Consider the following 27172-nt stretch of genomic DNA (forward strand, 5'->3'; position numbering starts at 1 on the left):
GGGAGCTAGGGGCGGGATGCGCAGGGCCACCCAGTCCGTGAGGATCGTCACTGGGCAGCCCCTCGTGGCCCAGCGCAACACGGCGGGCTGCTTTCGCCGGGCCTGGCGCAGAGTGTCGGGGTTACAGGACGCCTGGCCCAGACGCTCTAGCAGCCTCCTGTGCCTGCCGGCTTTCTCCTCGGAGCCCGGGCCCGCGGGACCCCTGGCCCGCCGTCCACCTCGCGGTGGCGGCGGCCCCAGCGGAGGGGGTCCCCCACCGGCTGCCGGCCCCCCGCCTCCCGGCTGCTGCTGCTGCTGTTGCCACCGCTTACAACTTGGAGGTGGCAGCGGCGGTGGCGGAGGAGGCGGCGGCCGCGGGGCGCTGCAGTGGGACGCGCGCGGCTGCCAGCCTGCGGGACAGGTCCCCCGCACCAACGCCTTGCTGGCAGCCATGAAGAGGCAGAACGTGAGGACTCTGTCCCTCATCGCCTGCACCTTCACGTACCTGCTGGTGGGCGCCGCCGTGTTCGACGCCCTCGAGTCCGACCATGAGATGCGCGAGGAGGAGAAGCTCAAGGCGGAGGAGATCCGGATCAGGGGCAAGTACAACATCAGCAGCGATGACTACCGGCAGCTCGAGCTGGTGATCCTGCAGTCGGAGCCGCACCGCGCCGGCGTGCAGTGGAAATTCGCTGGCTCCTTCTACTTTGCCATCACGGTCATCACTACCATAGGTAAGCGCTGGGTGCGCCTCCGCTGGGCGCCCCGCTCCCGGAAGAGTCCCGGGAAATCACTGAAAGCGCGACGCAGGGCTGGGTGCGGGGTGTTTGGGGTACCCGTAGCCTCGTGTGGGGGCTCTCCTGCAGCGCCCCCTGGTCTCTGGGGAGCCCACTCCTCTCTTATGCCTCTGAGCGCATTCCTTGGGAACCCCACCCGTTGCTCTCCACAGCGCCCGTGTCTGGGCCAGGCGTGTGAGCCTGGAGAGAGTGTGTTGGAGCCCCGAGGGCGGAGGCGCCACTTTTTCGAAGAGTGGAACGCTAAGAATAATCCCATCGCAGTCACCCACCCACCCACCGCCCCAACGCGGGCTGCGCTGTGCGGGATTCCAAGACTTACACTCACTACCTCTTGGGGAGTTGGAGAGGGCTGGCACACTAGGACTTAGGCAGCTGGAGTCTGTTCCTGAGGGTGGGAGGCACTGACCGTCACTAGCTAGCCTCTCTTCTCCCTTTTGCCTTCCCTGAGACCAGATTTCACCCCCTTTTTCTTTGAGCTTGGCCATGTCAGGCCCCCGGAAGAAGAGTGCTCTCTAGCACTCCGGGTGGGGACCAGGCAGGTGAACTGCTCTTGGATGGAGGTGGGTGGCCCACCCCCTAGATTGTGACTGTGGGTAAGGCAAGTCTGGATATTGCCCGGAAATGAGACATTCAGCCCCACCCCACCCCATGAGGGTCCAGCTGGTGCACTTGGAGTTGTCTATAAAACCCACGCCTGGGATGCGTCCCAGCAGGGTGTCTGGTGTGTCCTTAGGGTATCACCCCCACTGAGGCTGGGTGTTGAGAGACTTTCAAACATGCCACTTTGAGACCTGTGGGCATTGGAGCATACCCCTTCATCCCTGTGGGCAGCAGGCCGTGTTGCGTTTCTGTGGGTCACACTTGTCCCAGCATGGCATGCTGCGTCTGTAGGGTATTAGGTGTCTCTTGTACCTGCCAGGGCCAGAACGCTGTCCCTCCAGTCCTTTCGGCCCCTGAGTGCTGGGCGGAGGTCTCCTTCTTCCTGCCCTCTCTAGCCCCCATGCCTTACTTCCCTCCCTGACCTCCCCTCTAATTTCCCTTGATATTTTTCTTGGTCTGCAAAGCTCTACATGCTGGGGAGTTGGGGGTGGGGGGTGGATTTCTCTGTGCCATATGCAACAGGAAGCACCAGCACAGGACGGCCTGTCTTTCCTTCTTGGTTGAGAAGACTTTTTAGAGTGTCATCTTGTTTTCAATGTTTAATTCATTGGTGCAGGTTTTAATGTTCGGAAAGGAAGTTGCCCTTCTGTCGGCTCCGTGATCAGCTTTGCCCCTGCTGGCCCCAAGCCCTCTGCTAGCACCAAACAGGGAAGAGTCCTTCCTCCTTGTTGTGTTTCTAGTGTTGGGGGGGGGGCAGCTGGTCATTGCCGTCATTTCTGTCTTTAAACTGTGGAGGTGGCATGCAGATGTGCAAGTCATTGATTTTGGGGGCCTATGTGTTGGAGAGCAGGAGAGCAAGAAACATGCCCGTGGAGCTGGCCTTGCAAGGGAGGGAGGAAGCCCAGGTTTCTAAAGGTGCTTTCTGTGATCTAGACCCAGACAGGTGACATGGCGACCGTGCTGGCTCCCAGTCGTGAAACAGCACATAAAAGGTTTGGCTGCTTCCAGGAGGTGAGCAACAGCATTGAGGAAAGAGATGGAGTTAAAAAAAACAAAACAGAAAGGTTCTAATTAAAAAAAAAAAACTGTTGTGACTAACGAAGTTCTTATCAAGGTATGTTTTGCATTATTGATCTTGACGGGTGATTCTGGACATGTGCTCCTAATGGTGAACCTCTGAAGAGAACACGGGAAACATGGACATGGAGGCGGCCATCTCATCTAGGGGTGGTGGGCTCACCTCAGTGCAGGGCCAGGGGCTCCTGAGGAACATGTGACCTTCTCCCTCCCTTACTGGGGTTTCAGCTGGTTTTCTGAAAAGCAGGGTTGGAGAACACACACACACACACACACACACACACTTGCACACTCTCACACTTTTTCTTTTATAAAGACACACTCATACTGTCTCATACACACAGTTTCTCATGCACACTCACACACACAAACACACACACATTTTCTTTTCTTTTTTTAATTTTTTTAAATTTTTTATACACACATTTTCTTACACAGACACTCATACGCCGTCTCATACACACAGTTTCTCATGCACACTCACACATGCAAACACACACATTTTCTTACACAGACACACTCATATGCTGTCTCACACCCACACATTATTTCTCATGCAGTCACACACACTCTTATACACACACCCATAGTCTCACCTCCTCACACACACATATACACTCTCTTTCTCACACATGTGCCCTAACACAACTGCCCATTAGTGGACAGATGTTGTATGTGGAGCCCACAGACTGGGAATCTGAATCCTGCCATAGTCCTGGGACATCATTTCCTGACTCCCAGCCTCAGTTTGCCCACCTGTCAAAAGGCCATCACACAGTCAGCGCTGGGTGGCAGCCTCTGGGGGCCGGCAGCGTCCCACATGCCCAGGGCTGCCAGGCGCAGTGCAGCACTTAGTAGGTGTGCGGTCCAAGTTCCTGGACAGTGGCTGATCCAGCCTCGTGCTCTTTGGCCTAAGAAGCTTTTAGCAGAAGAGCTCACATTTACAGGAAATAAAGCACCTTTTCAGTTAATTCTGCTTGTTTTCTTCTCCTTTTTTTCTTAATATAAATGCAAATTAAGGTGCTCTTAGGCCTAGAACAAAAGCCACCCTTGAGCCCGCCCTCCAAGGAGTAGTCTCTACTGGACAGTGATGTGAATGAATCGGGTTAATCTTCATGGGCGTTCTTATTTTTAATCTAACCTTGAGCGATTTCTCAAGTGTGCGTCAACTTTGCGTCCGAGCCTCCCGAGGAGGCTGCGGTGGGAGCTCTGGGTGCTGGCGTCTTCTAATGAACGCATCTTCTCAGATACAGTTATTAGCTCACTCTGTGAAATGGATTTAAAAAACACATATAATTGCCACTTCGTGTTGAATCTGTGGCCGCGCCTGGGTGAAAGGCTTTGGAGGGAAATTGCACTGAATCCCGCCCCAGATCTCCCAGGGAGCCCTGGGCATAGCAGCCTGCTGTCGTGATCACCAGGGGACAGCACCAGTCCAGCCAGCTCCGCAAAGGGCAGATGCAATTACATCACCACCCGGTTCTGGTTTCCATGCCTCCCCATTGCTGTGTCTGTGTCGGTGCCACTTGTGGCTCTTCTGAAAGGATTTTACTGTTTAGTTCTAAACTTGTGAGGCTTCAGACCTCTGCATGGGAGACCTTTATCTGTACCTTGCCTGACCTGTCTGATTAGCAGGGCAGTTTGAGTGTCTCCGTCCCAAGACCTGTCAATGGGAGGGTGGGGGTCAGGAGAGCCGGAGGGTCTGGGCGGGGTGTGGGTGCTTTCTCTGAATTTGCTCTTCGTGGGGCTGAGGTCTTGGTGCTTGTGTAAGGGATTCTGGGCGCCATCTTGTCACCTTCTCATAATAAGCATTTTCAGCCAAAATTGCATCCCACATTTGGGCTCTCCCATGATATGACAGATGTGGAACCCCCCCTGCCATTTCTTTCTTCAATCTCATATTGGGGATCTAGAATCATTACAGAAGAAGAGACCAGACCTCCTCTGCAGAGCTGGGGAGGACAATTCAAACACTGGTCTCCGTCGGGGAAGGAGGGTGAGACATGGGGTCTTCCTTTTTTAGCTACAGTTTGGAGGAGGGGAGCACTATTTCCCCTGTCTCTCTGGGTCCATCTGAAACTGGGATGGTCATTATGGGAATTGAGGTGACTGGTTCAGGACCGGGGTCCAGCCCAGGGTGGGGCACTCAGAGAAAAAGCACAGGGTTTCTGCAGCTGCTCCAACACAGTACGTCGGAACCTCCTTCTCTAGTCACCAGCAGAGCCACACACAGACTTCCTGAAATGGATGGCATTTCCCATTTTGGGGTGTAGTTTCTGAAACATGTTAGCACTTGCCAAGCCCCACCCTGCCTCACCAGTGCCACCAGCATCAACGGCTCTGGGTGACAGACTAGATTACAGAAGGTCTGGCCTTGACAGGCAGAGCTGGGAACCCAAGTGGTTGCATGCAGTGTGGGGACAGCTAAGCCCAGTGACTGCCTTGAGCTGCCCCGTGCCACCGGGCTCGGGGTGCACTCAATCCCCCAACTGCCACTTATCGCCCAGTGCTCCAGGCACCTGGCCCTCTTTCCCCATCGGGATCTCACTCCGGCTTCACTTTCCTGTCCCACTGTGTGTCACTGCTCCTCGGGGTCTGCCACTCGTCCCCCATCTGACCCCGCAGCCACAGTTCTCTACCCACCACCCGCCACTGTCCCTCCACACACCTGCCATTCGTCTCCTAGCCCTCACTGGTCAGGTCCTCTCCTCCCTATTCTTCTCCTTACACCCCACGTTCCATCGTGTCACTCGGTCCCCGGGCCTGTCACTCACTCCCCAACCACCATTTTGTCATGCAGTTCTCCACTCACTCCTCCGGCTCCCTGCCATCGTATCTGTCCATGGAAGTCCACTCTCGCCCTTTTCTCACTCACCTGTGTCACCTGTGTTTCTGGGCCATGGCCGTCACTCCCTCCTTACCCCTTGTGCCACCCTGTGCTCCACGCACCTGCCCTTCACGCCATCCGTCACCATTGCATCACTTGGCTGTCCCCGTCCTACCGGTCATCGTCCCATTTGCCACGGGCGCTTTCTGTACCCCCCACGACACGCGTGCCCCCATCTGCCACAGTGCCACTGTGTCCCCTGCCTCACTCATGCAATCCTCCTCCCTCCTCGTGTCCCTTGGCTGTCACTCACTCACCGCTCCTTCCCCTCTGCCACTGTCTTATCTCCATTTCCTGTCACTCATTCCCCACCTGTCATGGGATCACTCAGTCCTCCCTACACCTGTCTTTCGTCCCTGGCCTAGTGTCACTCAGTTCCTCACGCACCTGCCACTCCCCCCCTTTGGCTATTGCGTCACCCATTTCCCCAGGAACCCACCATTCATGTCCCCTTGGTCCTCGTGCGCTTCTCCTTTGTGCCTCACCTGCCATTTCTTACCAAGTCCTTCCTGAACCCACGCTTCCTTCCACCATCTGCCATGGCGCCCCTCACCCCGAGCACCTCCTGCACTCCCCTTGCGTTGTTCCGTGCTCCCTGCTCCTGCCCAGGTGCCGGTGGACCCTTCACAGCAGGCATCCTTCCTCTCCGCCATCGACTCCCTCTGCCCTGCACACCTGTCATTCACATAGGCATCCGCCACGGTGACACCCAGTTCTCCATGAACTTGGCGGTCTCCACCCACCCCAGTGTCACTCACTTCTCCCCAGCCACCATTCTATACTCATTTTTCCACTCACTTGTGCCTCATCCCCCTCCCTGCCATTGGGTCCCTCGGTCCTCCGTGCACCATTGCAGGGCTCGGCCCTGGGTTCCCTGCCCACCCCGTCCACGTGCCCCTGTGTGGTCCCTCCTGTTGCTCACCCCTCCCTCCGTCCTCCACTCACCTCTACTCATTTCTTATTCCCCCGCCTCCCTCCCTCCCTGCGCGTGGCTGGGGTGCCCTGTGAGGGTGCAGAGCCCAAGCACGCAGGTCTCAGCAGGTCTCAGCGCCTTGGGGCTGAGTGTGGGGTCCTCACATTGCTCCAGCCCGTCTCCTTCTGGTCCAATCATCAGTCAAATCCAGTCATTTTTGATTTTTAAAAACTTTTATTTAATATTCACACAGAAGAGCAACATTTCACAAGTGTACACCTCAAGAGACCCTTGTAAACAGCCACGCTCACGTCACCAACACGCACACACAGAGCCACAGCTCCAGCGCTGCAGACTCAGCTGCTGCTCGAATGCCTGCCGCGCCGGGAGCTCAGGACCTCACCTGAGCCGTGTGTTGCAGGTGCTGCTCGGAGCTCTGAGCTGCCCCGTGGAAGGGGGGCCTGTGGGGGGCCTCCTCAGGTGCTGCCAGTCTCCTCCTGGGGCAGAGCCAGCTGCTGTCACGGAGACTCTGGAGCATGGGGTCCGGGTCCAGGAGAGCAGAGGGGTCTTGGCAGCTGTCGGGTAGGTCTGCTCACGTGGGATGAGCCGAGATGGCAGGCTGTGTCCCCAGAGGCGCTGCCCCTTTGAGGCAGGGGCAGCTCCGTGCCTGCTGTATGCAGCAGCCCTCCTGCAGGACCAGGGAAAAACACACCTGGCCTCACCAGTTAGGAAGAGCCCTGGGAGTTAGAAGGCAAACACCCAGGTGGGCTGGGCTGGTCAAGGAGGGCGTGGCCACTCCTAGAGTGTCACTGGGCACGGCAGCTCTGGGACGTAAAAATGCAGGGCAGGGTCTCTTCCTCTCCTGCTGGAACGTCCTCTCCACCACAGGTATCAAAGAAGGGGGCTCCGGTGGCCTGTCCTCGGGGGATTGTCCCGGGGTTCTCTTCCTGCCTCTTCCTACCCTGGGGACCTCTGCCTGTAGAAAGTTCTCCTTTCGAAGCCAAGCACACCCACCTGCAGCCTGCGGCTCTCTGGAGGAAGGCGGGGCACTGACACTGAGCACAGAACAGGGTTGGGTGCTGTGGACTGAGACAGGGAGGCAGATGGGAGTCCCAGTGTGGCGGGGTGAGGAGCTGTGGGAGGTGAGGCTCAGCCTGTCGGTCACTGGGCCTGCATGTCCACCAGGTGAGGGTTGGCTGGCCTCACCCTCACCATGCCCCTGCCTGAGCAATGGCAGAGCCTGGCCAGGAACGGCTGCTGGAAGGAGGAGCTGGCCTAGTGGAATGGACCTCCCTGAATGGGCCTCGTCCTCTTCAGTCCTGGTAGGTGCCTGGGGCACAGAGGTGGGGGCATATGAGCAAGGTGGGTGGGGGAGGGGTGGTGGGTGGGAGACACGGTGACGGTGTGGCTGGGGGTGCTGGAAGGGTCTGGAGGGCAGAGGCAAGTCCCCCCTGTACCTTGGCCAGCTGAGGGGCACCTTCCCATTGGCTGGGTGGGCCACGATGCCACCTGTTTCCCCAGCAAAGCCTCAGAGATTTCTATGCCTGGTCCGTGAATCTGAACAGAGGACCAAGGTGGCAGGAAGGTCCCCGGGTCCCACTGGCCATCTCACGCACCGAAGCCGAGCTTCCTCGTGTGTGAAATGGGGACACAGACCCCAGCCCCTATATTGTGTGACGCTGGGGAAGAGTGAGAGGCCTCCTGGCCCAGTCCCAGTGTGGGGTGGCCTGAGGCCACCGAGGCCGAGAACTGTCCCTTGAGGAGGAGAGAGCACCCTCCTCCTGAGAAAGGAGCGCACCATGGCATGGTGGGCTGCAGGGCTTGGGGGCCACGGGGTCCAACCAAGGAGGTACATTTTTCCAACTTGGTCTTTTGGGAAAATACGACTTCCTGACCCTGCCCTCCAGTCCGCCCCCATGATGACCTTCACAAGCCCTTGGGCTGCCATCTGCCCCTACTCCGTCTGCCCCAATGTCCCCACATTGGGCCCACCCAGCTCCACCCTTGTCCTGGTCTCCTTCTGTCCTGGCCCCTGCCCCCTGGCCTGCCTTCCTCTTCCCACCATGTCCTTTGCCCCTTGGGCCATAGCACTGGTTTGTCTGCTCCCAGGGGGTGGCAGTCTGGGTGCCGGGTCACTGGCTCCCCAGCAGGTGCCTGGGTGCTTGCTGGAGCTGGGTGTGCCTCAGTTGTGGGCTGTGTCCTGGGTGGCAGGCAGGTGCAGGCTGAGGCTGCAGACTCTTGAAGGGGAAGCTGTCGTATTTCTTAGAGGTGACAGGGCAGGGACCTGTCTTTCTGGGTATGGAGCATCTCTTTCCCTAGGCTTGGAAGTGTGATCTCAGTCCCCCAGGTGACCACAGGTGCCAGGCCTGTGAGAGTCCACCAGGCACCAGGGGGGAAGACATCCCTTGGGACATGGCCTTCGGCTGTCACGGGCCCTGCCAGACAGTAGCTTTTACTTGTATTTCAATGGCTTGGGCCATGTCACATGATCCACCTAGCTGCAAAGGAGGCTGGGAATGAGATGTGCGGCTTTTCCAGGCAACCTGGGGCCTTCTCGGGAGGAGGGAGTGGAAGATGTAAGGGGGGTCACCACGGTCTCCCTGCTGTGGGCCTCGCACTCTGGGCCTCCTTTCTACTTCAGTTTATAGCAAACATCACCTCCTATCTCCAGTCTTTAGGGAGATTGATTTTAATGGCTCCAGAGCCACTGAATGAATATACTGACACCTATTTATAGCAATTTAGTGCTTTTCTTTCTTTGCTAATTATAGGCAGTGCTTCTTTGAGCATCTTGGTGTGAGTCTAGATTCTGCTCAGCCCAGCCTCTGAGGGTTTCCCACAGAGGGTGAGATTTCCCGATCAGAGGGTCAAGCACGGGGCTGTGTTCTTGTGCTATTGCTGTGGATGGTGGCTGAGGTGTGGTATGGGATGCTGGCTTCTCTGGAAGTGCCGGGAGTGTTTGGATGTTCAGTGTTTTGTTCACAATATTTGGCCTTTGAAAGGCAGCTGGACTAGGCCACGCAGAGCCAATGGCCGCTGCCCACCCGCAGCTGTGAATCTGTGCTGAGTCCGCTGGGCTAGTCCAGGGGGTCTGTGGATGCAGCTGAGGATGCCTGAGCCCTCACCCTCCTGGACAAGCAGCAGCCTCTGGGGCAGGAGCACTGTGGACCATGGTTGGACGTGTTGGCCGTGGGTAGAGATGGGCAGTGACGGCACGATGGTTCCTACTTGTCTGGGCCAGTGGCAGGGTGGACCTCAGAGGCAGGGAGCTCTGTGTTGCATGTCAGGAGTGCCATGGCTACAGATGGCCCCGTGGGTAGAGCTTGCCCATGGTGGTGGTGTGCCCAGCATGTTCTTTCCCACGACACCCACAGCCCGGCCTGAGTGTCATTCCAGCCACTCCCCTGCCTGGGATCGTGCTCCTGGCTATGGGGAGGGCCAGCTCAGTGGTCGTCATCTGGTAGTTAAGAGCCCTGCCCTCTCAGGATGGATCACTGCCGAATCCCCAGGGCTGGGGAGCTTGACTTCACTTAGAGGCAAAGGCAGATGTGGCATTGGCTTTACAACAGAGGACAAAGGGCTCCCCTGGCTGGTGTCGGCCCTGTTGGTTGGGCGTCTCCAGAGCAAATGTAGTCTCACTCTCTAGCTTGAGAGAGCTACCATTTTTGTCATGTCCACGGGTCTCTAGGTTTTTATGGAGAGTATCTGAATTAATTTCATCCTCTCAACCCTAAAAATATTTTTATGTATCACCATTTTATAGATGAGCACATGGGAGATCAGAGAGCTTCAGAAACCAGGCCACACAGTTAAGAAGCAGCAGAAAGGATTGGTACCTAAGGAGCCCGACTTTGGTTTTGTGTTTGTAACTGTCTTGTTATATACTGCTTCTCTTGACCTTCTGTATCAGTTAGTGAGGGATGTGTAACAAATCACCCCTGGACAGCCTTTTAAAACAAGAGGCTAAGTTTTTGGTGCGGTTGTTTTATTATGACTGTGTAGAATACATGAGTTCTCATATTTAAGGGATACTGAAGCCTTTGTAGACGTAATATCTGAGATTTGCTTTAAAATAATCTGAATTTCAAGGGAAGTGAGAAGGGTCTTAGATGAAATCAGAGTGACTGTGAGTTGTTAATATCTGGTGGATTGTTCATATCTGGGTGTAATCATAATTCTTTCCACTATGTATTCTTTTGAAAATTTGCATAGTAAACACTGGGGACAAATCAAGGAAAATGTAGCATAGAAGGGGAGTGTCCTGTCCTGCCCGGCCTCCCCCTCAGCCTTACTTCAGGAGGTGACAGCCAGCAGTAGGTTGCTGTGCAGAAGAGACAAAACCCTTGGTTCTCCACAGGCTCTAGCCTTCACATGTGCTTTCTTTGGTTCTTACATTGCTTGGAAATATATAAAATTAGTTGCCAACATTTAGTGATCTTAAGAACCAGCTCTGGGTTTAGTTATAGTAAGTTATTATCTTGGGTTTTGCTTTTATACTTACAAATATTTGTTTTATGTACTTTTTTTTTTTTTTTAAATAAAATCCGTACTAAAGGCTATGTGTTTTCCTCTGTGTGCTGCTTTGGCTGTATCCTATAGGTCTCTTATTGGCATTTATCTGTAAATAATTTGCAAACGTATCTTTTTTTCTTTAAAAGTTATTTTAAGTGTGTATATTTTAAAATCTCTCCCTCCTTCTCTCCCTGTGTCTCCTTCTCTAATTTTGGCTTCCTCTGGGGGGGGTGAGCTGAGTGCCTTAGGGGGCTGGCAGGACCACTGCACTGGGACAGCCTTCCGTGGGGCCTTCTCCCAGTTGCATTTCTGAGGTGGCTTTGGCTGAGCTGATGTGCAGTGAGCTGGCCACCTGCTGTCAGGGCAGATCAGTTCACTCCCCTGCTCAGAAGCCCATGATGGCTGCCCATGGCCTAAGTGTTCATGCCTTGCTTACCATGGCCCTTGAGTTCCAACCTCTTGCTTGCCACTCAGCCCCTTGCCTCATGTCACTGCTGTCCCTTACAGACTGTCACAATCTGGGGCAGGCACCTCTAAACAGCCATGCTCCCTCCTCTGTGCAGCCTTCTCTGGGGGTCAGGTGCCTCTCCTGTGTGTCCTCACAGCTCCAGGGCTCCTGCAAGTTTGACACCTGTCATCCTGTGTCATGCCTAACTTTTCCCAAACTGGTCTTTGTCCCCTGTCCCCAGCACCTCTGGACAGAGACCATCTACTTCACTTCACGGTGGCTGAGACGTCCACCCACCAGTGTCTGGCACCCAGCGGGCCCTTGGAGAATGTTTGTTGAATGAACATAGGCATGTAAATGGGACAGCTTTCACGAGAGCTATATTTAACTGTTCTAGAATATTCTTTAGGTCTTTCAGAAAAGCAAATCCTTGAAAAACAGCAGCCCACGAATCTGAACAGCAGGTGTTTGCAAGAAGTGGTGGGTGGTCGAGTTGGAAGGCGGCCCTGCTTTCCACGGGACCAGGGCTCTCCCTGCACCCCTCAGCCTCCCTGCTCAGCTCAGGGGCCTGCTGACATTGTTCTTTTCCCTCCAGGGTCGGTCCTGGGGGCCCAGCCTGGATCCCATGGTACTGTTGGAGCTTCCAGGAGGGTGCGCTGCAGGAAGGGAAGGGAGCCTTCTTTCCCCACTCGGGGCTGGGCCCCTCCAGTGTCTCCCTTTCCTGGCTCTGGGCTTGGCTGTGAGAGCCACCAGTTAGCTCAAGAGCTGTGCTCCTGCACCTCCCTCTGCTCTCTGGAGTGGGGCACATCTGGAGGGCCTGGGCATCCACTGTGGGTGGCCCGGTGCCCATACCAAAATGTAAGGGTCACCCCTGCAGCATTCTCACGGAGGCTGGCCTCTGTCATCCTTGTTTCTGGAGCAGAGGGAGCAGCCATTTGGGGGGTGGGTCCCCCAGCGCTGCTGGGGTTGGGGCTCCTGCGGTTCCTTCCTCCCTCCGGGCCTGACTGGCTGCTCCCCAAACTGCACCCCCCCTGTGGGCTTGGCCCAGTGCCTCTGCTCTGCGAAGCTGGGGAGGGCAGGAGGGGGTTGCCCGTGGAGGTGCCGCCTGGCCGCCCAGGCTCCTGGTCCTCTGGGAGGGGGTGACGCCCAGAGCTTCTTCCCATATTGCCCGTTCTCTGGAGAAGAAAGGGAACTGAAAACCCACGGGCCCCTCTCTTCCCTGGGCCTGCTGTGGATGGGGGACACCCCAGGGTGGGAGCCTCCCGGGAGGCTGGGCTGGCCCTATCCCGTGTCCCCTGGAGGCGGCCCTTGGGGCTGTTGCCATGGGAATTGTGTCGGAGTCTATTTTGAGACCATCTTGTGGCTGATTTTTTGATACCGTCTGGTGTTTGCCCAAATGACTGGCCAGAGAGCAGGACCGTTTTATTCATCAACATCCAGAACTCCGAGGACTGACACGACACCACACCTGACCTCCTGTCCAGGGTGCAGTAAAACTCAGGGGTCTTCTGGTGAAGGAGTGGCACAAAGGGGTCCCCCCTCACCTGAGCATCCCCAGGTGACTTGACCACCATCTTCCCTCCCAGGCTCTTGTTTCCTAGTATGCAGACGAGGAGCTGAGGCTCAGAGGGCGCCCTCCAGGACTCCCCAAGTCTTCGGGCCTGGCCCTGTCTCCCCCTGGCTGGAGGCAGTATCTCCCTTTGACTCCTATCCAGGAAATCCTTCCCGACTACCCTAGGGGCGTGGCACTGTCTTCTCCACCTCTGGCAGGCAGAATCTTGGACAGGGAAGCCCAGGGGTGCGGGGACAGCAAGTCATTCAGGTTGGACACACCTGCTTGATCAGTCTTCAGAAGTGATCGCCCCTACCTGGGCCTCAGTTCACTCTCATGAGAAGTGGCGTATCCCACAGGGTGAACTTCCGACACGCACAGGGCCTCAGCAAGCCGCTTCCCTCCCAAGGTGGCCAGGCCTCACCATTCTCCCACAGCTCCCCAGACCCCTTCTTCCCCCGGCCCCAGCCCAGGGCCTGGAGAATCTGCCTCGTCAGGTTGCGTGGGGGAGAGCTGGCCTGCGCCTGGGTGGTGAGAGGCTATTTTGGGAGCGAGTCGGAAGAGTGCTTTGTTTTGTTTGCTTCTTGTGATTACCAGAGGTGGAAGAGCCCTGCTCTCCTCTTCTGGACACCAAGTGAGGGACGGGCAGGGAAGGAGATGGACTGTCAGACTGCCCGCCAGCCAGAGGCCGCGTGGGTCTGCAGCCTGACCCCGTCACTGTCAGCTTGTTCCCCAGCAGTGTCTGAGACAAGGCAGTGGAGGAGGGGAGGGGACTCTGCTTCCGACCCCAGACGTCGTCTCCAGCCCTGCCGCCCACCCCCCGTGCATTTCCAGCCCACCACGGTCCCACTGTCACCCACCCAGTTATCTGCCTGCTCCTCCTCTCCCGCCCACCCATTTGTCCATCTGAACACATTTTAGCCAACCATGCATCTGTCACTTGTCATTCTCCCACTTACCCTTACTCACCCTCCAGCCTCCACCCCCACCTTCCCTCCGTCTCTCATCCATCCATCCCTCCTTATCCATCTCTCCACCCCTCCCTCCTCCTCCCCTCCATCCTCCACCTACCCGTTCCTATGTGTCCATCCCTCCCTGTTCCATCCACTGGTCACCTCGCCATCCCTCTCATTTGTCCATCTCCCCTCCACCAGCCATCCTCTTGCCATCTCTGTCCACTCCCCGCCCCCCGCTCCATTGTCCACACATCGGCTCCTGCAGCCAACGCTGGGGCAGCTCCACATCCGTGTTTGCCATCCTGAGGGCCCCACCACGGAATGGCAGACGAGACTCACTGTGGCCAGTCTGTGTCCCCTGGAGGCCATTAGACAGTGAACTGGGCATTTCCTGCTCATCTGTGAGGATCTCATGGTACCTCTTGGTGCTTGGAAGGATTGGACCAGGGTGTTGTGTCAGGGAGCCACATGGGATTCCTGGAGGAGGTGGCATCTCAGCTCCGAGGGCCGACGAGGAGCCCGTTTCCTGCTGTAATCTTGGAGGGCCTGCCTTGGAGGGTTCTGGGGCTCAGTGAGAGTGGGGGTGGGATGGAGAGGAAAAGGGGGTGGGGTGCGATGGGGTGGGTCAGACAGCCTGGGCCTGAGGGCGGGAGATCATCTGGCCCCACTGCAGATGAAGGGGCCAATTCTGCAGGTCGGGGCACTGAGGCCCTGGTGGCTGTTTTCACATGCAAATCTTGAAAAACTGCTCTGAGCTTCCCCTGGCCATATAAGCAGAAAATCCAGATAAATCTCAGCTATTCTAGGTTATTCTTGGTCTTGCTTAGCATTTCCTTTTTTTCCCTCAAGTAACAGCAGCATCTGCCTCCTCCCCTGGTGCATTAGACTGGAAAGCTCTACTTGGAATTGTGCTTCAAGGCCTTGGCGCTGGGTTGGGGTTGCCAGGCTGCCACACTCACCTGCTGTGTGGTCTCTGAGCCATTATCTTGCCCATTCTGGGCCTTCACTTTCTCCCCAGGTGAAAGAAAGGAACTTGGTACTTAGTTCTGTCCCCTTCTGCTGAGGCTCTGGGGTTGGAGGACTTGGGTTGGTGTGTCTCTGCAGGGAGTAGGAATTTTCAGGGTGTCGTGTAGGAGCAGAGCTGGCCAGTATGCGGAGGATGGGCCCCGGAAGGCGGGGAGGATGGATTTTTCTTGAGCTGGTAATTCTGCCTCGTAGTTGTAGTGCTACGACTGTGTTTTGAGCACTTTCTGACATCTTCCCATTTGAGTTTTGAGTATGGCTTGAACAAGTGTCTGCATATAGTGGGCAAGAAGAGTCCTGTCAGATCCTGGGGTTAGGGAGGGGGACCTCGATTTCACTTAGATTCATAACAAACATGGCACAAAGAAATAAAACTTTTCAGGTTCTTTCATTGTTACAATAAAGCCAAATGTGTAAAATATATTAACATTTCCCATTCCTGGTCATTTATCTGTGACATCCTACATTGAAATGCCTCTTACAAGAGTGGCCTCTGGCCCCCTTTGGAGTCAGAGGTTGACAGGGCTGATGGCTTTGTGATGGTTCTTCTGATTCTCATGACATGTTAGTGGCTGGCATGTACAGTGCTAGGCATGGGGGCACGACCTCATTATCGTACGAGTCTGTGCGGAGCACTCGAGCCAGAGGGTGGGTGGGAGGAATGCATCCGTGCCTGCTGTCAGCAGCAAGTCCCCATCATGCCCGTGTCTGCCTGGGCAGCTCCTGAGCCCCAGCTCCGAGGTAGTAAATTCTGTCTCCAAGGAGAAGGTGGGGGTGGAGCCAGTGTGGGGGCCCTGTGGTGCTCGGCAGGGTCAGGGTCAGGCTCAGGCTGTCCCAGAGGGTCACTGCGGTTTGAGCCTCCAGCATCAGGAATGCCCAGATGATGCTACCTACTGACCTGGCCACCAGCTGCTGGCATTTTATAGACCAATGTATGGGAGGTGACCACCTCACAGCTCCCCTTCTCCTGAAGGACCTTTCAGGGGGTGTCTCCCCTACATGGAGGGCAGAGCTGATGACCATTTAATCAGCCAACACCCTGCACAAGGGGGCCAGCTCCCCCCGTTTTAAGGGATAGCCCTGGTGTGAGGCGGAGCGGGGGCCCCCTCTGCGCACAGCAGCCCCCCGTTCATGCACTCATACCTGCTGTGCTTGGCCTGTCCCGCATACACTACCCTGGGCTTACCGTGGTGCGAAAGCAATGTGCAGCGGAAACGTCTTTGGAGTTTGGATTTTGACCTCCCGTGCTGGAGACATGCAGGCTGATGCCTTCTCGATGGTAATGGAAGTGGCTGCAGCTCCCAATCACCCATGTGACCAGCAGGACCTGCAGAAAACCGCACTGCTGAGCCCTGGCGTTCAGTAGGAAAGGTGCATTAGACACATCCTTGACTTTCAGTATTTTTTATGATGCCGATTTATTGGGAGACAAGCTCATCACACACTGAGGACTCTATATTCTGCGAAGAACAAGGACACAAAAATCCTTGAGGCATCTTGGACTGAAGAGCGGGGCTTAGAGTCAGGAGACCTGGGGATGGATCTGCTCAGTACAGTGCATTTGCTAACTCAGGTTTTACGTAACTGTGTACTGGATTCTGGGCTGTTTGGGCCACCCATCTGCTGACAGGGCTTGATACACGCAGCACCTCCAGAGGAGACCCGCCTTCCATTCTGCTGATTTCTGGAGGTCGATTGGAAAATGCATTTAATTTATATTTAGCATACTTATTGGTCCTGTAGGAGTTGAATTGGCCAGTTTACTCTGTTATGTTGGTATTTTGTCTTTTTTTTGTCCCCCCCGTTTCTCTATTACAGGTTTCTTTTGTGGTAAGTAGATATTTTCTAGAATGTCTTTGATTTCTTTGTTGTTTCTTTTATTATATTTTTTGAATTATTTTCTCAGCAATTGTCCTGAGGATTACAAATGAGAAACTGCATTTTGAAAAAATCAGTTTGGGCTGATACCATCTTCATGGCTTATAAAATTTTGCTCCAATATAGCTTCCTTTCTTCTTTTATACTGTTATTGTCTTATATTTATGCACCGATTTATTCTTTATAAGTAGTAACCTTTTAAAATTAGGAGAAAGGGCTACAAATAAAACATCAATACTTTCATCAAATTATCTGTGCAGTTACAAAGAAAAAGGGTGCTGGAAAGGTATGAATTTGAGTCACTGAATAGAGTCCTTTCATGCCTTGTAAGGGTAGGTCTGCTAGCAATGAATGTTTCGTTTGTGTTTATCTGGGAATGTCTCAATTTTTCTTTAGTTTTGGAAAGACAGTTTAGCTGGATATAGAATTCTTGTTGACACAAATTCACTTTCAGTACTGTGAACATGTCATCTCTTTGCCTTCTGGGCTCTGGATTGGGTCAGGAGGAGGAGGTGGGGTCACCTCTTCTGAAAGGAGAGGACCATTGCCAGGAAGAGAGGTCTGGATCCTGCCAGGCACAAGGCTTAGGAAGTGACCTACCTTAGGGTGTGTGATGGTGCCTGTTCTGGCCACTAACACCAGCACACCGGCCTGAAGACAGCTAAGCAGAGATTTCCACCCTCAAAAATTCTGCTCCTGAAGTTTTTCCATTCCTGTGTGACAGGAGCAAGTTGAGCAACCTCCCCGTTTGTTCATGTAGAAAACGGGAGCCATTATCTCTAGCGATTGAGTGCATGGGAGAAGACAGATCTCATTGGTGCTGGGACCCTGTTTTCAGGAAAGGGGGTACAAAAGGTTCCCAATTTTTAAATCTTGCCCAAGTCCTAGCACTTAATGGGTTTCTGGTCTTTGCATGTGAGAAGAATAAAATCTCCAGGACCAAAAACAGCATGCCTTTGGCAAAAACTCAGATGGTTATTAGCAACAGAAACAAATTGGAGTCCAACAGATTCCCTGTATGATCTACTGAGGTGATGCAGTTATGTTGTACCTACTCGGAGATGAAGAATTAAAAGTGACGTTCATGAAGAACTTTTATTGGCAGCAGAACAGCAGAAGCCGTTTAGAAGTGAAAAGGCAGGTGTGTAACTGCTTACAAACAGCCTGCTCTCAGCTGTGGAAGATGTATTTTCTGAGTCCTTTTCCTAAATACACCAAAATGCTCTTGGGGCTGCCTCCTGAGTGGTGGGATTGTGAGCAACTTGTCCTGGTTCTTCATATTATTAAAAAAAAAAACTTTGTAGGAATAATACTTGCTCACTGAAGAGAACTGCAATCAGCAAAGTTACTAAGTGGAAAAATCTAAAAAGTCAAAAATAAAGGGAAGTGGATAGATGTCTAGGAGATAAATTCATCGGGATTCGATTGGCAAGGATTTTCCATTTCTTGTCTTGCATTTCTTGATCTTTGCAAGGTTAGGTGACTCGCCCAAGGTCACACAGCTGAGCCACAGGAGGTGCCACCGGGACCCAGGTCTGCTGTATCTGTTATTATAATTGTGACCCCACACTTCCCTTTGGCGATGCCAGCCTGCCCCTTGCTGCTGGTTTCTGATGATGGCAGTTGATGGGAATTGGCAGTGACAGATGCAGAAGAGTCCACCCCAGCAGCTGTCACCCTTGACTCTTTTGGGAAGGGTAACAAGGGCAATGCTCTGGTCGGGCACAATTTTCTCCCTGGGGTCTGGTGCCAAGCAGCTTAAACCTGTAGGTATTTGTTTCAGGGGGACTGCATGGCCACCCCTGGAGGTCCATCTGACTTCCGCCTCCCAGCGGGTTCAGAGGGGCTCTGACCCCACTTCCAGTTCACAGGTGGCCCTGGAGCCCCTTCAACATGAGCCTGCTCTAAGGGTGCTTCTCCCCGTGTTCTTCCTTGGCACAGGCAGAGCCCGAGACCCAGCCACACAGGAGACAGTTGCAGGGCTGCTCCTGCGCCCCGGGCCTCCCTGGGCTCTGGCAGCTCGGCTGCTGCTTTCGTGGAGGGGCTCTGGAGATGGGCTGCGGCCAGCTCCCGTTTGTGGAACTGGTCTCCGGTGGGGTAAGGTGCCATGCAGCTCTTCTCCCCAGAGCTGGGAGGCTGGACAGGGCCTCTCTCTTCTCCTCCAATGCCGACCCCAGCAGGCACCTGGCCCGTTGGAGCCTGCGAGCAGCAGTCTCTGCGCCTCAGCTTCTTGTCTGAGCTGGGGACCCTGAAGGCTGCTTTCATCCACAGCCCAGTGGCACCGTGATGACCAATATGCCCTCTGCTGGCCATACAGCTGGCCTGACCTGAGAACAGTGCTCACGCCCACCTGGCTGACATCTGTTATGCACTTAAACGAATGGAGAATGAACCCAGACCATTAACGACCTTTATTGAGGCTCTACTCATGGGGGACATGGCAGGGAATCCAATGGACCTCGCAGGGCTTGCCTGGCCCTCGCTGCCCACAAGCTGGTTGCTCACCCTGGCCTCTCAGGGTGCTGAACGGAGGGGATGTTCCAGCTGGTGACCTCTCACCAGCTCTGTGCTAGTCATCTCCTGTGCCCACGCAGCGCCCCTTAGACAGGGCCCAGAAACTCTTTGGTAGGCACAGGACTCAGTTTTTCAGAGGGTCCCTGTGCCCTGGTGAGGAGCCCAGGAGGGCCTGGCAGGCCTCAGCTAACATCTTTATGACTTACCAGCCACTAACCTCACCCAAAGACCCCTCCCCTCCATTTACTCAGGGCACAATGGCCTGGGCAGGGGACAGCAGAGTGCGCCTCACCTGGCCAGCTGACAAAATGAGTGTCCTTCAGTATGTGAAGTCCTGGGTCTGTTTGCTGCCATCCAACTGAAACATGCGCTGTCCTCGAAGACATGGAATGGGCTCAGTCGAGCGCGCCCTGGGCCTGGTGGCATCCTTTCAGGCCAGACACTTACCCTGCCGGGTGCAGGTTCTCTCTTAGCCCCTTCCTGTAGGACAGGAGGTTCTCAGTGCAGGTGGTCACCCAGGCACTTGCTGGGAAGGCAGAGTTCGCCCCCCGCCCCCAACCTGTACTGTAGCCAGATCCCGGTGCCCTGGCCCAGGGAACGGTGAAGTGTGGGGGGTGCTTCAGAAGCCTCACAAGGATGCTCCTTCCCTTTGTTTGGACCACCAGCTCTGCTGAGAGGGGCAGACTTCCATGGCTCAACTCTTCTGCTATGGAGATTCTGATGCCTTGGCTTCCCTGTCCCATCCACCCCCAGGCTCAAGTCTCACTCACTTCACAGAGGGACATGAGGCCTGGGGTAGGCCCCCAAAGGCCACACTACTCAGATCCTGTGTGCCTGGAGCTCCTCTGGGAATGTGGAGGAAGATGGGGAGAACCCCCATGAACTTGGGCCCCGAGAGGGTAGAAATCTGTCACTGTGATGGGGGTGGGCACAGTCCATCCACCCAGCGGGGCTGTGGGGCACATGGTTCTTCTAGCTTGGCTGGGATTCAGATCCTGAGGTCACTTGGCACTCGAGCCCTGGCTCTTCTGATCCAACAGATCTTTCCAGTAAGAATTCCCTGCCACATGCTCCAGGTAAATTAAACCTAAGAGAGAACAATAAAGACATACTATAAATTTGTTTTCACTTAAAAAAAAAAAAAGAAAAAAGAAAGTTCTGAAGATGAAGCTATCCGGGCTGGGGTTGAGGCTCAGTGGTAGAGTGCTCACCCAGCATGTGCAAGGCCCTGGGTTTGAGCCTCAGCACCACATAAACAAAACAAAACAAACACAAAATAAAGGTATTGTGTCCAACTACAACTAAAAGATGAATATTTAAGAAAATAAAGAAACCCAAACTATCAATTATTATCTATAAATATAGCCCTAGCTCGAATTTAAAATTTGCTTATTCTACCAGAGACTTTTCAAAATGTCAGTCAAGTATTACATCTTCCCCATGCACATTTTTGGTAGGATTTCTTTTTTTGTTGTTTCTGTTTTCTGGTGAGGCATGGAGAGGGAAGAAGAGAATGGAAGAGTCCAAGGAGATCTTTCCTGGAAATGGAGGGAGCTGCAGGAACAGGTCTCCGCAGAGGTCCTTGTCCCTCTGGAAAGGGTGGGCACCTGGCCTGCAAGCGAGAGCAGGGACCCAGGTCTAGATCCCAGATCAGAGTACTTGAAAGACACCACGCTTAGCCCAAGGCAAGGAGCATCTTCTCAGCCATGCTAGAGAGAATACCGCCTCCCTTGCTAAAGGCTTCCCCTCTCCCTGGAGCAGCGAGTTAGCCAACAAATTATTTCAGCTCAGCTCCTGGGCTGTGTGGTACCCTCCATAAATGGTGGTCGTGATTTTTATGGTCATATTTTGTCTATGCCAAGATTTCATGGACTGATGGTAGTTCTGGGGAGAAAGCTGACCACGGACACGTGCTCGTCTGCGGAGAAGATTAGAGAACTTCCCTGGGACTCCTAGGTCCTGGGTGTGGTCCCAGGTGGATGCACAGGCTGCTGGGGCCCCTAGCGCTGCGTTTCTGCAGCTGTCCAAACGCCCGCCAGAGGGCGCACTCGCACCTCTGGTGACCGAGGGGCCGAATTCTGCAGGCGCCTGCTCTCTGCGCCTTCGCCCGCCCGGGCGCAACCTCTGTGCGCCTTCCCCAGCTGCAAACTCCCGGGAGGGCAGGGGCGGTCCCAGCCTCAGATCCTCGGGCCGGGCAGGGTGCAGAGGTGCGCCCCCTGCCCGTCCCATCTGTCTCTCCGGACCCTCTCCCCGAGCCCGTCCCCTTCCCCGCCCCAGGCCGCCCTCAGGACAGAGGAGGAGGAAGGACAAGGTTCTTACTAGCTCCTGGCAGAAAGGCAGGCGTGCGCTGCAGCTTGAGCATGAAAAGTCTGGTAGGTCCGTTTCCTCCCCAAGACACACGACGGGAGGGAGCTAAAGTGAACCAAAGTTCTTTCTGGAAATTAAAAAAAAAAAAAGCATATGAGGAAGTTACTTGTTCATTAAATAAAACACGAAAACTGCTAGCTTTTCCTTCCAAACACAGAGGGCCAGACCTGTCAATCAGCCACAGAGGGCCTTCCTGGCTCTGGGGACAGCGAGGTGGTACTTAGGGCCAGACTGCCCAGCGGGCCTGGGGTCCCCACAGGGAGAAAGTCACCGGGACAGTCTCTGTGCTCTTTGTGAAATGGGGCCACTGATTCTGGAAGGGGTGCCTCAGTGGGCCCTGTGCAGGGCAGGGCCACCTCGGCCCACGTGGGGCAGTGCTCTCTTGCCGCCTTGGTCTGTGCATCTGCGAAATGGAGCCAAGGGCGATTCTCACCTCATAGGGGTGGAGTGAGGCGAACGGGCGGGGAGAGGACTGGTCAGTAGGGAGACTTGGGAGCCTGGGCATTTGCCGAAGTCTTTCCCTTCTTCCATGCCTGGAGCACGTGTAAGCTCCGTTGAAGACAAATGATGGTCTGTTTTGTCTTGTTGTATTTGGCCTATGTTTCAGAATGTTTAATTAGACGCTAATTAAATCCCACATTTTAAAAATCCATATTTCCAGCTTCTCTTTACAACTCAGGAAATGGGGCCATCTCAGTCCACAGTCTTAGCTGCTGGACAGGGAGCAGCTGCTCTTTGACAGGACCTGGCTGTCCAGCTGGCCACTGTCTACCACAGACTGGTCACCTCCTGGGCCCACATCCCCCCTCAGATCTGATGTGGGCTGTAAGAGGAACCACATGAGATGCAGGGGGCAGGGGACACAGAAGGCTTTGTTGGCAACATCGTGATTCTTTGTAGGAAGGCGAAGGTATTAGGACATGCACTCCTGGTTGAGTATTAATTGTAATCAAAACACTGTCCTCTGTACCAACAAACAAACCAAAAAAACAAAACAAAACACAACAAAAACACAACAAAAAACCCATACAGTCTGAAGCTAGATTTATTGGGAGATAGACTGGAACATTCTGTGAATAGGGTTGACTGTTGGATGGGCTCAGACACAGGTGGAATAGCTTCTGTATCTTTTATATCAGAGACAATTTCCTCTGATTGGGGGTTATCCTTATGATGGTGAAATGACTGCAGCAGCTCCAGATCTCGCACTCTGGCACCCTTCAAGTTCTCACAGGAAAGAATAAAACTTTATTCCAGCAAAAATCTCAATGATTCAGGCTTTGACTAGTGACCCTGGATTCAGGGCTTGACTGTTCTAGGCATTCTGTTCCCTGGCACCAATGGGCTGGAGGAGACTGCCACCACCCCTTCTCTGACACCAGGTTCCCTGGGAGGTTACAGTAAACATGACCAAAGAGGAGGCTACAGGAGGGAGGTGATCCACAGTCACTAAGGTGGCAGTCAGACCTGACGTGGGAAGTTGATCTTGTTACTCGACTACCCTTCCTTGCAGGGGAGACTCAGAGCAGGGCTTGAGGGCTTCTGGGGGAGAGAGCGGGGACATCAGGGAAGGCATTCTGGGTTGGGCTCAGACACGAGTGGAGCTTGCTACCTGCATGTGGTAGTGGCCAGGGGCATCCCAAGTAGAAGGAAAAGGGTGGGCGAGGAGCCAGGCGGGAGCACCAAGGCCTACCTCCACACAGCTCTGGAACCCACACTACGATCCGCGCTTGGCCAATGCGAAGTGTGTGGAAGTCTGGAACAATCACCTACAGCCAGGTGCGGATGGGCCTCGTTGCCAGGGGCAGGAAGGAGCCAGGGACAGTTCTTGAACACTGGTAGGTCAGGGGTGAGGCTGGTTGCAGCCCGCCTTTGTCCAGTATGGAGGACCTACAGGACAGTCACAGCCTCTTTAAAGGAAATGCTGCCCAGAGGGGAGCAAGGCCAGGCGGCTTTTCCTGCTCAGTGGCTTGTCCACTGCTGGGAAATCTCACATAAGCCAGCAGGAGCAGGATCTTCTGGCCACAGTGGGTCCTAAGGCAAGCCCCAGATACAACAGAAATGACGAGTCCAATTACCCTCCTCGGCCTCTCCCCCCCATGGGTAGAGTTGGGGGAAAGCAAAGTGAGGTGTGGCACCTGGGGACCAGCCACCAGGACCTGTAGAGAGCTCTGTGGTATGACTCCTGATGGACAGGGTCCTCCTTTCCTTTGATCTCCCCCTGGGGCTGCCCATTGGATGGATCAAGTGGAAACTAGAGAGCAGGGGGACAGTTTGGACAGCAGGGTAGAGTGCAGGGTGGAGGTGGGCACCTGAGTGGGGGAGGATCTGCACATCCTCATTCTCCTAGAAGGCCCTGCAAGTTCTGCAACTCATCTCTCACTTTAGAGGAAGTGGTCCTGTTCTCAGACCACTGGGCTCCTATGGAATTTATTAGCATTCAAGGGCCCCGAACTTGGGTGGTTCTGGTCTCCCATGCTTTCTTGTGCATCTCACTAAGGCATCAGTGTAATGGACCCGGACCAGCGAGATGAACTGTGAGGTGTCAACATGATCAGGTTCTTCCATTCTGTAATACAATAGCAGCAGGACAAACACAGCCCTGAGATGGGATGTGCAGGTGTACTGCTGTCCAGACTGTGTAAAGGCAAACAGCTCTGATCTTATTTACTGATAGGCATAGGAGTGGAGGAGCCTGGCCCTTGATGTGTGCAATTTTGACCCCGAAAATGCTGTGTCGATTTCTTCCAGTAAAGACGTTACATCCAGAACTCTTAGCATTGCCATTTAAGTTTCTAACAATTTCCTGTTATTCTCCAACATCCATCTGGCTTTTGTATCAGCTCTACAGGTGACTATGTGGAATACAGTGGGATTCCCACCTGCATTTTTTATATTTACCTACTTGTTTACCACTATGTGTCTCATTCTTTCCTGAAGACCTAAATTTCCATCTGGTATCCTCCCTGCTTGCACAGAACAACTTCCTTCTGTAGTCATGCCATGCAGATTTGCTGGTAATAAATTATCCCAGTTTTAAAAATTTGAAAATGTCTTCATTTTGCTTTCATTCCTGAAGGTAATTTTTTTTTGGATATAGAATTCTGAGTTTAAGAATCTCTTAGCTCTTTGAAGATGTGATTCCACTGTTTGCCAGCCTCCATTGTTCACAGTTAGAAGTCAGTAGGTCTCTACTGTGTATTGGACTAGCTGCTCTTTATTCTCACCAAACCCACCCAGAAACATTGCTATTATTTGTGTCAGATGAAGACACCTGGGTTCGGAGGAGTTCTCTGGGTCCATGGCAAGGAAGCTGGTTGAGTGACAATGATCATGTGATTGGGGGAACATAAGCAAAGCCTTCCTTGACAGGTCAGGTCTTGAGATGGTGGAAGACCAGGTCTATCCTCCAAACTCCAAGTCTGAATACTGTGCATGGCCCAGGTTTTCTTCTGGGCAATATTCATCCCAGAACTTGAGCTACAACCTACTGGGTTCTGAGGTTCCTCTTCTCATATTGGGCAGACCATATCCTGGCTTGGACACTGCCACTGACTATAGGTGACCCTAACCAGCAACCTTACCTTTCTAGATCCATCATCCTCATGCTGAACAGGAGCAAATAAAATAGAGGCCTGACTTTGCATGGTTATAGCAGGGCATCAGTGAATGGCATGCTGCACAGTTCCAGCGGGAGTTTCCAAAGCTCCTGCACATGGAGGGCCTTCGAGGCCACATTCCTATCAAGGCCACATTCACACAGTGGTGCAGAAGTACTCATGCCTCCATCAGAGGAGTATTTTACCTTTTTAAGTATTATCTAGGCATGGGGGATACAGCAGTGACCAAAACAGATGAAGGCCTCCTCCCCATGGCATTGTGCTGCAGTCTGCATCACCTCTCTCGATTCTAATTCTTACTCTTAGCCTCACTCTAGGAGGCTGAAAACTCTGGGCTCAAATCCCAATTCTGAAGAAGACAACCTACCCTACTTATGAAGCCACTAACCCAGATTTCTTGTCAGCAGTGTGGGGATCATTATGCCTGTTTTCTAGGGTGACTAGGAGGTTAGGCTGGGGTGACATGTGTTACAGGCATCTGTATGGTCCCTGCCACGTGGCAGTGGTTCTTTTAATATTCCCTTTTCTTGGGGATCGAGCCGTTGTGAGAATACTTCATTTTCTCCCTTGGTTTTGGTATTTGTACACTTTTCTTAGTAGTTAGATATATTTTTTTTTCTTTTAAAAACTGTTGCTTTGAGAACACTGAAATGACCCATATACCCTTCCAGTGTCACGTCACTAGTGACATACCCTGGTTGATTCTCCTCAGTCCTGAGTCACAGTATAGGTTGAACATCCCTTAACCAAAATGGGACCAGAGGTGTTCGGGGTTTGGAATCTTCTCAGATATTGGGATATTTGCATGTATGCAATGAGATATCTTAGCCTACCCAGGACATTCATATTTTCTATACTTTATACACTTAGGCTGAATTTTATATAATATTTTAAGTAAGTATAAATGAAACAAAATATCATCTTGTACAGTGTTCTACTTGTGGCATTGCGTTAGCGCTCCAAATTTTGGACCATGGAGCATTTGGATTTCAGTTTTGGATTAGGGATGCTTGACCTATGCTCCAAGTTCCCTCCCTACTGAAATTCCTCCAACCCCCACACCCCAACCCTTCCGTCGCTTAAACAAACCTTTCCTTGTCCTTTTAGGGTGTGGGCCAACCTCCTCCCAAATAGAGTATCCTAGACCTCAGTACACGCGAACGGCACAGGGCCTCTCCTGACTGTCGCTCTGCTCTTCCCACCCCTCCTGCAGGTTACGGACACGCGGCACCTGGCACCGACGCTGGCAAGGCCTTCTGCATGTTCTACGCTGTGCTGGGCATCCCCCTGACGCTGGTCATGTTCCAGAGCCTGGGCGAGCGCATGAACACCTTCGTGCGCTACCTGCTGAAACGCATCAAGAAGTGCTGCGGCATGCGCAACACCGAGGTGTCCATGGAGAACATGGTGACCGTCGGCTTCTTCTCCTGCATGGGCACGCTGTGCATCGGGGCGGCCGCCTTCTCCCAGTGCGAGGAGTGGAGCTTCTTCCACGCCTACTACTACTGCTTCATCACCTTGACGACCATCGGATTCGGGGACTATGTGGCGCTGCAGACCAAGGGTGCCCTGCAGAGGAAGCCTTTCTACGTGGCCTTCAGCTTCATGTACATCCTGGTGGGGCTGACCGTCATCGGAGCCTTCCTCAACCTGGTGGTCCTCCGCTTCCTGACCATGAACAGCGACGAAGAGCAGCCTCCGGAGCTGGAAGGTGGGGAGCCGGCCCCCGAAAACCGCAACAGCGTGGTGGTGGCGCACATCTCCGGCAGCGAGGAGGAGCGGCGGCCCGCGCGACGGCGCCGCAGGAGCGAGGGCGGCGAGCTGCAGTCGGTGGTGTGCTCCTGCGCCTGCTACGACCCCCAGGCGCCGCCGAGCGTCAGTGCCAAGCTCGCGCCCCCCACCTTGCGCGCCATCTCCTACAAGATGGAGGAGATCTCGCCGAGCACCCTGAAGAACAGCCTCCTGCCGTCTCCGCTCAGCTCCGTCTCGCCTGGGTTGCACAGCTTCAACGACAACCACAGGCTGATGCGCCGCCGGAAGTCCGTCTAA

The 27172-nt window shown here is 54.0% G+C and overlaps 1 protein-coding gene across 1 annotated transcript; it reads left to right on the forward strand.

Annotated features, from left to right (window-relative positions):
• The first annotated feature begins 430 nt into the window (after window positions 1–430).
• On the forward strand, window positions 431–27172 carry Kcnk9 (potassium two pore domain channel subfamily K member 9). Its single transcript, XM_027946243.3, has 2 exons — window positions 431–713; window positions 26337–27172. The coding sequence occupies exons 1-2, from the start codon at window positions 431–433 to the stop codon at window positions 27170–27172; spliced, it is 1119 nt and encodes a 372-aa protein (XP_027802044.1).

This window comes from Marmota flaviventris, chromosome 15, assembly GCF_047511675.1.
Source record: "Marmota flaviventris isolate mMarFla1 chromosome 15, mMarFla1.hap1, whole genome shotgun sequence".
NCBI classification, from domain to species: domain Eukaryota; kingdom Metazoa; phylum Chordata; class Mammalia; order Rodentia; family Sciuridae; genus Marmota; species Marmota flaviventris.

Coding starts and splice junctions, on each gene's coding strand:
- Kcnk9 (XM_027946243.3), top strand. CDS start 431: ATGAAGAGGCAGAACGTGAGGACTCTGTCCCTCATCGCCTGCACCTTC. Junction 714..26,336: donor CACGGTCATCACTACCATAG/GTAAGCGCTGGG, acceptor CCCCTCCTGCAG/GTTACGGACACGCGGCACCT.